The 12,795-nt window shown below is 42.1% G+C and overlaps 1 protein-coding gene across 4 annotated transcripts in view; it reads left to right on the top strand.

Moving 5' to 3' along the window:
- The window catches only part of MTMR7 (myotubularin related protein 7), a 130,910-nt gene that overhangs the window by 45,757 nt on the left and 72,358 nt on the right, over positions 1–12,795 (top strand). For all 4 annotated transcript variants that reach the window (XM_042241247.2, XM_060407051.1, XM_042241246.2 and 1 more), the window contains exon 4: positions 5,450–5,607. In XM_042241247.2, coding sequence (XP_042097181.1) covers positions 5,450–5,607 — 158 coding nt within the window. The remainder of the gene's footprint in view (positions 1–5,449; positions 5,608–12,795) is intronic.

Raw genomic sequence — 12,795 nt, forward strand, 5'->3', positions numbered from 1 at the left:
AACGTTTGGGAGTCTGTTTAAGTCAAGGCCTATGAAGAGATAGTTTTAAAGCCCTTGAGAGTCTCTTTTCACTGAATTGCAATTTCTGGGGTAAGAATAAATCAAATGACTAAAAAATTTGTCGAGATTTTATTGGTTTGTCTTTTATATGAATTCAGGTTGGTAAGGACTTGGACATGGACTATGAAAGATCCCCAGCAAAATATACTGTAGCCAGATCCAGAGAACTCTTTAATTCTTCTTAAAGGAATAAGTTAAAATTGGGCTGTACCCCAAGTAAGGAAATGCATTGACTCTGTAGATCTGATGTACAAATAAGGGTTTTTTGGTACATTTTTCTGATTAGAGACCCCTGTTTCTCAGAGGGCTTCATTTCTCCCACATCCTTTATTTTCTCCTCTCTCTCATTAGCTTCCTGCTGTTTGTTTTTATATCTATCATCTTTCTCTCTTGTAGTTTTTGTGGGCCCTTTTTAATATTTAAACCATTTTTGGGATCTGTTTTCCCATTTTATAGTAACATTTTTTTTCCCTGCTCATCTGAGTCCCTAATTCTTCTTCATATTTTCTGTGGTTTTTAACATCTCAGGATTGACATAGTCTCATTAGCTTACTTTGACTTTTTGCAGTTCTTATCAGAGTCAGTGCCACTTAAGCAGTTTTTACAGTAACAATTTTTATTACTTTTTATTGATGATATTAAACTCTGGGTCCAATAGCCCTTTTCTACTAAGTGTCAGCTTCCTGATGTTTAATTCGAGTACTTGTCTGGTGAAAACAGACAAGAAAGTTCTCCTTATTTTTATTTTAAAATGTGCAAAACCCAATATAACTGTTATCTTCTCACTCCTCTTTAAATGGTTTTTCAATTACATTTAAGTTGCCTGAATTAAGTAGAACATGGAGAACAATTTAACTTTCATTACTTTGGGTTCTAAAACCCTATAGATCAAAGGATGTGTGCATGCTAAGTTGCTTCAGTTGTGTCCAGCTCTTTGCGACCCCATGGACTGTACAGGATCCTCTGTTCATGGGGATTCTCCAGGCAAGAATGCTGGGTTGGTTTGCCATGCCCTCCTCCAAGGGATCTTCCCGACCCAGAGATTGAACCCATGTCTTTTGCATTGCAGATGGGTTCTTTACCTGAGCCACGGGGGAGGCCCGTATCAGAGAATCAGTTTAGTTCAGTTCAGTCGCTCAGTCGTGTCCAACTCTTTGCAACCCCATGGACTGCAGCACGCCAGGCCTCCCTCTCCATCACCAACTCTCGGAGTTTACCCAAACTCATGTCCACTGAGTCGGTGATGCCATCCAATGATCTCATCCTCTGTCATCCTCTTCTCCTCCCGTCTTCAATCTTTGCCAGCATCAGGGTCTTTTCCAATGAGTCAGCTCTTTGCATCAAGTGGCCAAAGTATTGGAGTTTCACCTTCAACATCAGTCCTTCCAGTGAACACTCAGGACTGATCTCCTTTAGGATGGATTGGATGGATCTGCTTGCAGTCCAAGGGACTCTCTCAAGAGTCTTCTCCAATACCACAGTTCGAAAGCATCAGTTCTTCGGTGCTCAGCTTTCTTTATAGTCCAGCTCTCACATCCATACATGACTACTGGAAAAACCATAGCCTTGAATGGGTACATGTATATGTATGGCTGAGTCCCTTTGCTCTCCACTTGAAACTATTACAACATTGTTACTTGGCTATATTCCATACAAAATAAAAAATTTTAATAAAGTAAAACCCCACATACCTGTCCTTCTGATGGATGACTCCTGGTGAATTTCCCCTTTCCTTCCTTATCTTGCCTTACTTAACTGACCTTGTGCTTAGTTGCTCAGTCATGTCCGACTCTGCGGCTACATGGACCTTAGCCCGCCAGGCTCCTCTGTCCATGGAATTCTCCAGGCAAGAATACTGGAGCCAGTTGCCATTTCCTACTCCAGGGGATCTTCCTGATCCAGGGATTGAACCCACGACTCTTGGATCTTAATTATTAAACATTCTGCTATGTATTTTGCAGGAGATGGAAGTACTTTGGAAATGTTCAGTAAACCTTGAATCGATGTGTATGGTACTTTTTATATTCTCAGAGTAGGCAGTTTGTAGCTGAGGGCTTCTCCTGGTGGCCTCTGGGTGAGAAGCTTGCCTACATTAACAAAACTGAGCTTTGACTTACAAAAATGGGGGTTTCTCTGCCATTATGAAGAGTTTTACATAAATTGGGCCAAAGGTATAGTCGATCACCCTTTTCCTTAAAAATAATTGAAAGAGAAAATTTTGTTATTTTAATGGAAACCCATTCTGATGGCTCCCAATTCAAGAGTGATCTTAATATTGGTTACAAATTATTCTTGCATCAATTTCTGTGTGGTTTCCTTGTCTCTTCCTAGTGACAGCAAGAATGATCCCAAACACAGAAAATCATCAGTAGTCATAGAGTGGTTTTCTTCCTCTACCTTTAAACCTATGTGTAGGCATTTTACCAAGGGAACTTAACTTCTGTCATTTCCCCATCTGCCTTAGCACTCCTTTCACTGAGGGAACGGAGGCTTTCTCAAGAGATTCTTTTGGCTTCTTAAACAAATTGCATTTGTGGTTAACAGTATGATATCAGAAGCCTGAGTCATGAAAATGGTACTTAGAGATGGAAAACATATGTTGGTGTCAGGCTAACCATTCCCAGAACTGGATGTCAATTTTATATGCTGTCTGCTCAATTTGCTAAAATGGCAAGAAACTGTTTTTACTGGAAGTGTCTACGTTGTGCGTGTGTGAGTGTGCGCGTGTGTGCGTATATGTGTACGTGTGCATCTTCTTCTTGGTTGAAACTGTATGCTCAGTTCTCAAATTGGAAATACGACATCAAGAGACACTAAAACAGAATATAGCTCATCTCACTGATAAACCCTAGTCTTCTTGCTTCTTTTTCTGCAAGAAAGAACACCTGCCTAATGCTAAAGTCTAGTACTTAAAATACAACCCTTATCATACTTGTGTTGTCGTTCAGTCGCTCTGGCATGTCTGATTCTTTGCAACCCCATGGACAGCAGCAGCATACCAAGTTTCCCTGTCCTTCACTATCTCCCAGAGTCTGCTCAAACTCATGTCCATCGAGTCGGTGATGCCATCCAACCATCTCGTCCTCTGTTGCCCCCTTTCCCTCCTGCCTCCAATCTTTCCCAGCATCAGGGTCTTTTCCAATGAGTCAGTCAGGTGGTCATACCTGTAGGTAAGTTATTTCAATAGTAATCAAAAGAAGCTGGAAACAGTCTTGACCTTAGGCCGCCTGTGTGTTACTGCAGCCGTTTGCTGGTGCTAGTTGCCCTGCTGGACCTTCAGATGCATGTTTAGGAGCATTCAGTTGTTCATGCTGAATACCACTGACAGATGAAGGAATAAAAATGATCTAAGAAAACTTTAAGGAGAAACAGTTCTGTTGGAGAAATGAAAAGGAAGTTTAGGGGGATGGTTGGAAAGAAAGTATGCAAAAGTGGCCTGCATGGGAGGAAGGGAGCAGGGGCTGCCTCTGAGGGGCAGCAGGTGTGGTGGGGAAGCGCATGCGCTGTATAGCAGACTCCAACCTGCGTGCTGTGTGACCCTGGGGACTCTGCCGAGCCTCCCTGTGCCTTGGATTTCTCATCTCTGCAAGGAGACCTGTGATGATGCCTACTAGATGCCCGTCAGTATGTTTAATCAGAAGAGAACCTGGAATGAAACCAGGGTTCACTGACTATCGGCCACGGTTTATTATCACCAAAAGTGCTTCGATTTGCACTGTCTAGAAGGTAACCGCTAGCCACATGGGGCTATCGAGGGCTTGAAATGTGGTTGGTCTGCACTAGGATGTGCTGTTCAGTGTGAAACACACACAGAGTTTCAAAGACGGTACAACACAATGTGAAAAATATTAATAGGTACTGTACTCCATATATGTTGAATGATGCCTTGGATATGCTGGGCTAAATAAAATATACTGTAAAGATTAATTTCACTTTCTTTTTACAATTTTCGTGTGACTCCAAGGACATCTTACATGACACACGTGGCTTACGCTGTATTGTGGGCAGCACTGGTTAAGTTGCCTCCCTCAATGTGGCAAGGCCAGAGCAAGAGAACCGCAATTCTCGATCTTGCTGGGAACGGCTGTCAGGCCTGGCCTTGCAAGCATAAACGGGGATGCCCAAAGTCAGAGATGGTCTGGCAGACCTGAAAGAAGCCTGTCATCGCACATCCTTCAGCTCACCACTCATGGACTGCGTGCCACGCACTGTGAATGGACCTCGTTTAATGACTCCTGGAAATGCTGTGAGAACAGTACAATTCTGACATTTACGTAGTTGTTGAAAGTTCAAGTGTGTTCAGTGCAGATATTTAAATATACTCCACAGTTTTTTCCAGCTGTTTTATCATTTCTTTTTCAACGCTATTTGAGCCTTAGAACATGGCAGTGGCCAGGCCTCTCTGTAACTCTGAGAAGCCATCCCAAACTTGAGCTCGACTTACATAAACGGATTGAGTTCTGGTTGTCAAAGGAATATGTATGTCCTTAAAAAAAAAAAATTGCACTATATTTGATTTACTATATTGTGTTAGTTTCAGATGTATGGCAGAGTGATTCAGTTATGCCTGTATGTTCTTTTTCAGATTCTTGTCCTTTGTAGGTTATTACAAGTTATTGACTATAGTTCCCTGTGCTAGACAGTAACTCCTTGTTTAGTCTATATGTCGTGGTGTGTATCTGTTTAATCCCATACTCCTAATTCTCCCACTCCTTTCCCTTTGGTAACCATAGGTTTGTTTTCTATGTCTGTGAGTGTGTTTCCGTTTTGTAAGTATGTTAATTTGTACTGTCTTTTAGAATCCATGTAAAAGTCATGTCATATAATGTTTGTCTCTCTCAGCTTGACTTAGTGTGATAATCTCTGGTCTGTCTATGTTGCTGCAAATGGCAATCTTTCATTTTGTATGGCTGAATAATATTCATTTTTAATATGTGTGTGTTTGGGTGTATGTATGTGTGTGGGTGTAGTATGTATGTATGTATATATATATAAAACATCTTCTGTATCCATTCATCTGTTGGTGGACACTTAGCTTGCTTCCATGTCTTAAATACTGTAAGAAACATATGTTCTTAATTCATTTTTAAGCTCCATATTTTATGTGGTCTGAAAATATATTAGTTTTCAAAAGAAATTAAAAAAAAAAAACCACAAGATGGGGAAGGTCATACTCCTGAAACAAAGCTTTTAAAGCTTTGTTCGGTTGTCCTGAGGTCTTGTTGTTGGGAGGTGGTTGGTCCCACTGTAGAGACGGGGTGCCTCTAGGAGGGTCCCGAAGGTGAGCAGCTGGGCTGGCCTCTCCAGCCTGGACAGAATGTACTTGGGGGGATTTGGTTGTGGCTTTGACTTGGGTTGATTTGGTTTTATTCTCCCTTATTTTTTGCAGTGAAATACGAGGAACTATACTGCTTTTCATTCAACCCCAAGCTGGATAGAGAAGAAAGGGAACAAGGCTGGATGCTGGTCAATCTCAGTGAAGAATACAAGCGCATGGGCCTCCCTAATGATTACTGGCAGCTCAGCGATGTGAATAGAGAGTACAGGGTGAGTGGAGGCATTTAGTGAAATGAGTGCTTAGTCGCTCAGTCACATCCGACTCTTTGTGACCGTTTGGACTGTAGCCCGCGGACTGTAGCCCGCCAGGCTCCTCTGCCCATGAGGCTTTTCAGGCAAGAATACTGGAGTGGGTTGCCATTTCCTTCTCCAGGGGATCTTCCCAAGCCAGGGATCAAACCCGCATCTCCTGTGTCTCCTGCATCGCAGGCGGATTCTTTTCCCACTGAGCCATGGGGGGAGCCCGTTTGGTGAAATGCAGATACTTAATCCAGATGAAGACCTGATGTCACAGAGCTGAGCGTGACTTCTCTTAGCTCTCCTTTCTTTCCGATGGCTCTTGTGGGTAGAGATGTGTGGAATTTCCAGGTCTCCCTTGGGTATTGCCAGCTGTATTCTCCACCTGCATCTGGGATCAGAAAGTTTGAAGAAGCCACCTTAGAGACCATCCGCTCCGACGGCTGAAGGAGTGGAACCCCAGAGAGGCCCAGTGGCGCCCTCGGGGCAGGCCTCCCTTCTCCCGCCCGGTCTTTTTATAGCTCAGTGAGTGATGAGTAGGGAGTCTCAGAGGCTCTGATGGCAGTTTGGCACCAGCTCCCTCTGGGCTCCCTGAACTCTTGATTGGTACACAAGGTCACCAAGAGGCTTCCCTGGAGAACTGTGGAGAAACATGTCTGCACTTCCAGAGGGAATGGGGGGTGGAGGGATGTGGAGGGTGGAGGGGGCAGAGCTGATTCATATTCTCCCTGAGGGTGGGCTTGCAAAGCAGGACTGGTTTCCCTATTAATTTTTAAAGTGTTTCCAGTAATGAAAGTACAGTCAGAACATCGTAGAGAATTTGCAAAAGAGAGAGGAAAATTAACAAAACAGCCCGTATCTCATTGCCCTAATGTTCTTTCTGTGTGTGTGTTCAGTCATATCCAACTCTTTGCCTGGAGAAAATCCCATGGACTGTAGCCCACCATGCCCCTCTGTCCATGGGATTTTTCAGGCAAGAAGACTGGAGTGGGTTGCCATTTCCTCCTCCAGGAGATCTTCCCAACCCAGGGATTGTACCCAAGTCTCTTGCATAGGCAGGCAGATTCTCTCCCACTGTGTCACCCGAGAAGCCCATATTCTTCTAGTAGGTTTTAAACTTGTCACTTTTTTCTCATCTGCGTAGTTTAATAACTTTTTTCTTACACGAGTAATGTATTTCATTGTTTACAATTGGAGAATGTGGAGGCAAAGGAATGGTTCAAATACATACAACAAAAATGGAATTATACTACCTGTGCCCGTGTCTTGCTTTTCTTCATGTAACATATTGAGTATGTTGCTGTCAGTAAATATGTAGACTGTCAGGTCCTCCCACATCTTTCTTCTGAATAACTTTATTATTATTTTTGGCTGTGCTGGATCTTTGCAGCTACATGGCCTTTTCTCTACTTGCCGTATGAGGGCCTCTCATTCCGATGGCTTCTCTTGGGGGGCACAGGCTCAATAGATGTGGTGCACAGGCTTAGTTGCTGTGCAGCACGTGGGATTGTCCCAGATCAAGGATCAAACCCGTGTTTCCTGCACTGGCAGGTGGAGTCTTGACCACTGAGCCACCAGGAAAGCCCTCTTGTGAATATCTTGAATTTATAGATTATCTGGAATAGAATGGCCACTTTCAGGATACTGACTTTTCTCCCTAATGGCACTTAAATCTAGCAGTCATAATCTTACACCGTGAGTAGACATTTGCACCCTTTCTGTCTTAACCATTTTAAAGTATCCGGCTAATGTAATGATTTGTTCCGCCACTAAAGCCAACCTTTGCAGTGGATTTTTAGCCTTGAAATGAAGGAAAGGATTTCCCTGGTGGTCCAGTGATTAAGAATCCACCTGCTAAAGCAGGGCACACAGGTTCAGTCCCTGGAAGGCGTGGGAGGATTCCACATGCCTCAGAGCATCTAAGGCCCGTGCGCCACGACTGCTGAGCCCACGAGCCGCACCTGCCGGAGCTCGCCCAAGATTCTGTGCTCCGCAGCTGAGAGGAGCTCCCACTTGCCGCCGCTACAGAAAGCCTGTGAGCAGCAACGAAGACGCGGCTCAGCCAAAAATAAATAAATAATTGGTTAAAAAAAGAGAGAGAGGCAGAACAAAATGAAGGAAAATCCAAGTGTAGTATCGAAAATTGAATAATTAAAAAAAATTTTAAAAAAACATGACACACCCTTGAGTGAGGGTGAAAATGAGTCTAAGCCGCATCTGTGGAATAGTATTTCCTTGGAAAACACAGGTTCTTCCTATGTCTGATGAGGTTTCCTTCTAGACTTAACACCACAAACATGACTCACATTTAGTCACTCAAGTCCCACCGTGTAGAGACGGCAAAACATGAGTTACTCAGCATCTTTTTCCCAAAAGTAATAGATAGCAAACATAAACCAACAATCAGCAAATTGTGCTGAAACAGAAAAGGTGAAACCCTAGGGGATTTTCTGCTTTTTACAAATGTTGTTAAATGAGACAAAGATGATGAACCCTTATTTATTACCACCTTAGAAAATATAAGTTAATTCTGTCAAACTATTTCTGACTAATAGTCCATTGGGAAGGTTATGTCAGCATCCATTACTTTTGCTTTTAACCTCGTGGGTGAGAAAAACATCTGCTTTTTCCTTCCTTCTTTTATAAGAGTTACTTCTTTCTTTTCACAAATTCCTTGATGTAAGTGGGGCTAGTGGTATCATCTGTTGGAGAAGAAGCTATTGCCTGTGGTGGAAACAACTCCATACGTGGAGTACTGAAACTGAGGTTCCAGAACCAACGCTGCCCTATTCTCTCCAAGCTAATTGTCACCAGCATCATTTTTATCAGCATTGCTCTTATCCCTTTTTTTATAAGACATAAAAGTCTCTCTAAGGTAAGATTTCCTTTTATACCTAACTCTTGTTTTTTTTAAAGATTTTTTTTTTTAATGTGGACCATCTAGTTAAAGTCTTTTCAATAAAGACAATTTGTTATAGTATCGGTTCTGTTTTATCTTTTGTTTATTTGGCCACGAGGCACGTGGGATCTTAGCTCTCTCACCAGGGATCGAACCCCTACCCCCTCCCTGCGTTGGAAGGCGAAGTCTTAACCATTGGCCTACCAGGAAAGTCCCTGTACCTAACTCTTAAAATGGTCTTTCTTTAAATAAAATAATAGGCATTCATTACCAGGTTAAAATTTTAACTTGTTTCTCTTTGAATAAAATTGAAAGTATAATCCAAACCAGTAATTTTAAAAAATCTTGTTTATGTCAGTTCTCTACAGCTGTAGTTTATGTATTATGTATTACTTTATTTATATATAAGTCATTTCATGCTGTTCCTACCTTACATCATAAATTTCTCCCTATTACATCATTAATTCCTTGAAGTAAATTTTAGGTCCTAAATGCTTAAGAAGGCAGCTGTCTACGTAGATATAGCACAGTTCCTGACAAAGTGCTCAGCTGTGTGACGGACCCTCAGGAAGTACCGAGGGCTGATTATAATGCCATGGCTGGCCCCTCAGATGGATGCTACCCTGCAGTGGTAAATGCATTTACTGGGAGGTGGTAACCAGGGCAACAAGGATCAGTTTTTCGGGGAATGTGCAGTCTTTGGGCTCAGTAACTCTTTTGTTATTCGTTACCGCCCTAGCACCTAACCTAACGCCTGGCACATAGTACGTCATGTTCAGTAAAAATTTGTTGATAGACATCAATATTCTGTTATAATCATTACACTTTTAAGAGACTAGAACTTCATGATTCCTGCCACTGAAAAGAAAGGATGATCATGTCACATGATAGAGGTGCTAATTGTCACTATGATGGCAGTCGTATTAAAGCAGACAGATATATCAGATTAATATGTTCTGCACTGGAGATGGCAAGAGTGAACACCAGCATTTTAGGAATCAGTAAACTAAAGTGGAATGGAATGGGCAAGTTTAATTCATTATATCTACCACTGTGGGCAAGAATCCCTTAGAAAAAATGGAATAACCCTTATAGTCAACAAAAAAGTCCGAAATGCAGTACTTGGGTGCAGTCTCAAAAACGACAGAATCTCTGTTCATGTCCACGGCAAACCATTGAATATCACAGTAATCCAAGCCTATGCCCCAACCAGTAATGCTGAAGAAGCTGAAGTTGAACGGTTCTATGAAGACTTACAAGACCTTTTAGAACTAACACCCAAAAAAGATGTCCTTTTCATTATAGGGGACTGGAATGCAGAAGTAGGAAGTCAAGAAACACCTGGGATAACAGGCAAATTTGGCCTTGGAGTATGGAATGAAGCAGGGCAAAGGCTAATAGAGTTTTGCCAAGAGAATGCACCGGTCATAGCAAACACCCTCTTCCACAACACAAGAGAAGACTCTGCACATGGAAATCACCAGATGGTCAACACGAAAATCAGATTGATTATATTCTTTGCAGCCAAAGATGGAGAAGCTCTATACAGTCAGCAAAAATAAGACTGGGAGCTGACTGTGGTTCAGATCATGAACTACTTATTGCCAAATTCAGACTTAAATTCAAGAAAGTAGGAAAAACCACTAGACCATTCAAGTATGACCTAAATCAAATCCCTTATGATTATACAGTGGAAGTGACAAATAGGTTCAATGGATTAGATCTGGTAAACAGAGTGTCTGAAGAACTATGAACAAAGGTTCACTGTATAAGAGGTGGTGATCAAAACCATCTCCAAGGAAAATAAGTGCAAAAAGGCGAAATGCTTGTCTGAGGAGGCCTTACAAATAGCTAAGAAAAGAAGAGAAGTGAAAGGTAAGGGAGAAAAGGAAAGATATATCCATCTGAATGCAGAGTTCCAAAGACTAGCAAGGAGAGATAAGGAAGCCTTCCTAAGTAATCAATATAAGATCAAGAATGGGAAAAGACTAGAGAGCTCTTCAAGAAAATCAGAGATACCAAGGGAATATTTCATGAAGAGATGAAATATTTCATATTTCCTTTCACAATAAAGGAAACAAATGGTAGGGACCTAACAGAAGCAGAAGATATTAAGAAGAGGTGGCAAGAATACACAGAAGAACTATACAAAAAAGATCTTCATGACCCAGATAACCACAGTGATGTCATCACTCACCTAAAGCCAGACATCCTGGAATGTGAAGTCAAGTGGCCCTTAGGAAGCATCACTATGAACAAAGCTAATGGAGGTGATGGAATTCCAGCTGAGCTGAAATTTCAAATCCTAAAGATGATGCTGTTAAAGTGCTGCATTCAGTATGTCAGCAAATCTGGAAAACTCAGGAGTGGCCACAGGACTGGATAATGGTCAGTTTTTATTCCAATCCCAAAGAAAGGCAATGCCAAAGAATGCTCAAATTACTGCACAGTTGCACTCATCCCACACGCTAGCAGAGTAATGCTCAAAATTCTCCAAGCCAAGCTTCATCAGAATGTGAACTGTGAACTTCCAGATGTTCAACCTGGATTTAGAAAAAGCAGAGGGACAGAGATGAAACTGCCAACATTTAGAAAAAGTAGAATCATAGAAAAAGTAAGAGAATTCCAGAAAAACATCTACTTCTGTTTCATTGACTATGCTAAAGCTTTTGACTGTTTGGGTCACAACAAACTATGGAAAATTCTTAAAGAGATGGGAATACCAGACAACCTTACCTGCCTCCTGAGAAATCTGTGTGCAAGTCAAGAAACAACAGATAGAACCGGACATGGAGCAATGAACTGGTTCCAAATTGGGAAGGGAGTACGTCAGGGCTGTATATTGTCACCCTGCTTATTTAACTTATATGCAGAGTACATCTTGTGAAATGCCAGGCTGGATGAAGCACAAGCTGGAATCCAGATTGCCGGGAGAAACATCAATAGCCTCAGATATGCAGATGACATCACCCTTATGGCAGAAAGTGAAGAAGAACTAAAGAGCCTCTTAATGAGAGTGAATAAGCTGGCTGAAAACTCAACATTCATAAAACGAAGATTGTGGCATCTAGTCCCATCACTTCATGGCAAATAGATGGGGAAGCAATTGAAACAGTGACAGACTTTATTATCTTGGGCTTCAGAACCACTGCAGATGGTGAGGTGACTGCAACCATGAAATTAAAAGACACTTGCTCCTTGGAAGAAAAGCTATGACCAACCTAGACAGCATATTAAAAGCAGAGATGTTACTTTGCTGACAAAGGCCCGTCTAGTCAAAGCTAACATTTTTCCAGTAGTCATGTATGAGTGTGAGAGTTGGACCATAGAGAAGGCTGAGCCCCAAAGAATTGATGCTTTTGAACTGTGCTGTTGGAGAAGAGTCTTGAGAGTCCCTTGGACTGCAAGGAGATCCAACCAGTCCATCCTAAAGGAAATCAGTCCTGAATGTTCATTGGAAGGACTAATGCTGAAGCTGAAACTCCAACACTTTGGCCGCCTAATGGGAAGAACTGACTCATTGGAAAAGACCCTGATGCTGGAAAGACTGAAGGCGGAGGAGAAAGAGATGACAGAGGATGAGATGGTTGGATGGCATCACTGACTGGATGGACATGAGTTTGAGTAGTTTGAATATGCTCCGGGAGTTGGTGATAGACAGGGAGACCTGGCGTGCTGCAGTCCATGGATCACAAAGAGAAGGGCACAACTGAGCGACTTAACTGAACTGAACACCTGAAATTGTGTTTCCCTGGTGGCTCAGAGGGTAAAGCGTCTGCCTGCAATGTTGGGAGACCCTGGTTCGATCCCTGGGTCGGGAAGATTCCCTGGAGGAGGGCATGGCAACCCACTCCAGTATTCTTGCCTGGAGAACCCCATGGACACAGGAGCCTGGCAGGCTATAGTCCATAGGGTCGCAAAGAGTCAGACACAACTGAGTGACTAAGCATGCACCCACACCTTGAGTTATCCAGTGTTATATGTCAAATGTATTTCAATTTAAAAAAACTTGTTGAATGAGTGAATGAATTACCCCCAAAGATTCTTCTTGACCAGTCCAAGTAAGACATGTAGGCACTGCAGGAGGGTTTATTTAGTGGAAGACAAAGCAAATCACTCCCTTATTAAAATAAAAATATTATGCAGGAATGTTTTTAACTTAATCCACTTCAGTTGTCTAAGGCAGAATAAATATAAAGAAAGTTCAAAAGAGAAGCATTTCCCACTTTTCTGAACTTCTCATTTTCTACCTGAATTTTCTT

The sequence above is a fragment of the Ovis aries genome, chromosome 26 (genome assembly GCF_016772045.2).
Source record: "Ovis aries strain OAR_USU_Benz2616 breed Rambouillet chromosome 26, ARS-UI_Ramb_v3.0, whole genome shotgun sequence".
Taxonomy (NCBI): Eukaryota; Metazoa; Chordata; class Mammalia; order Artiodactyla; family Bovidae; genus Ovis; species Ovis aries.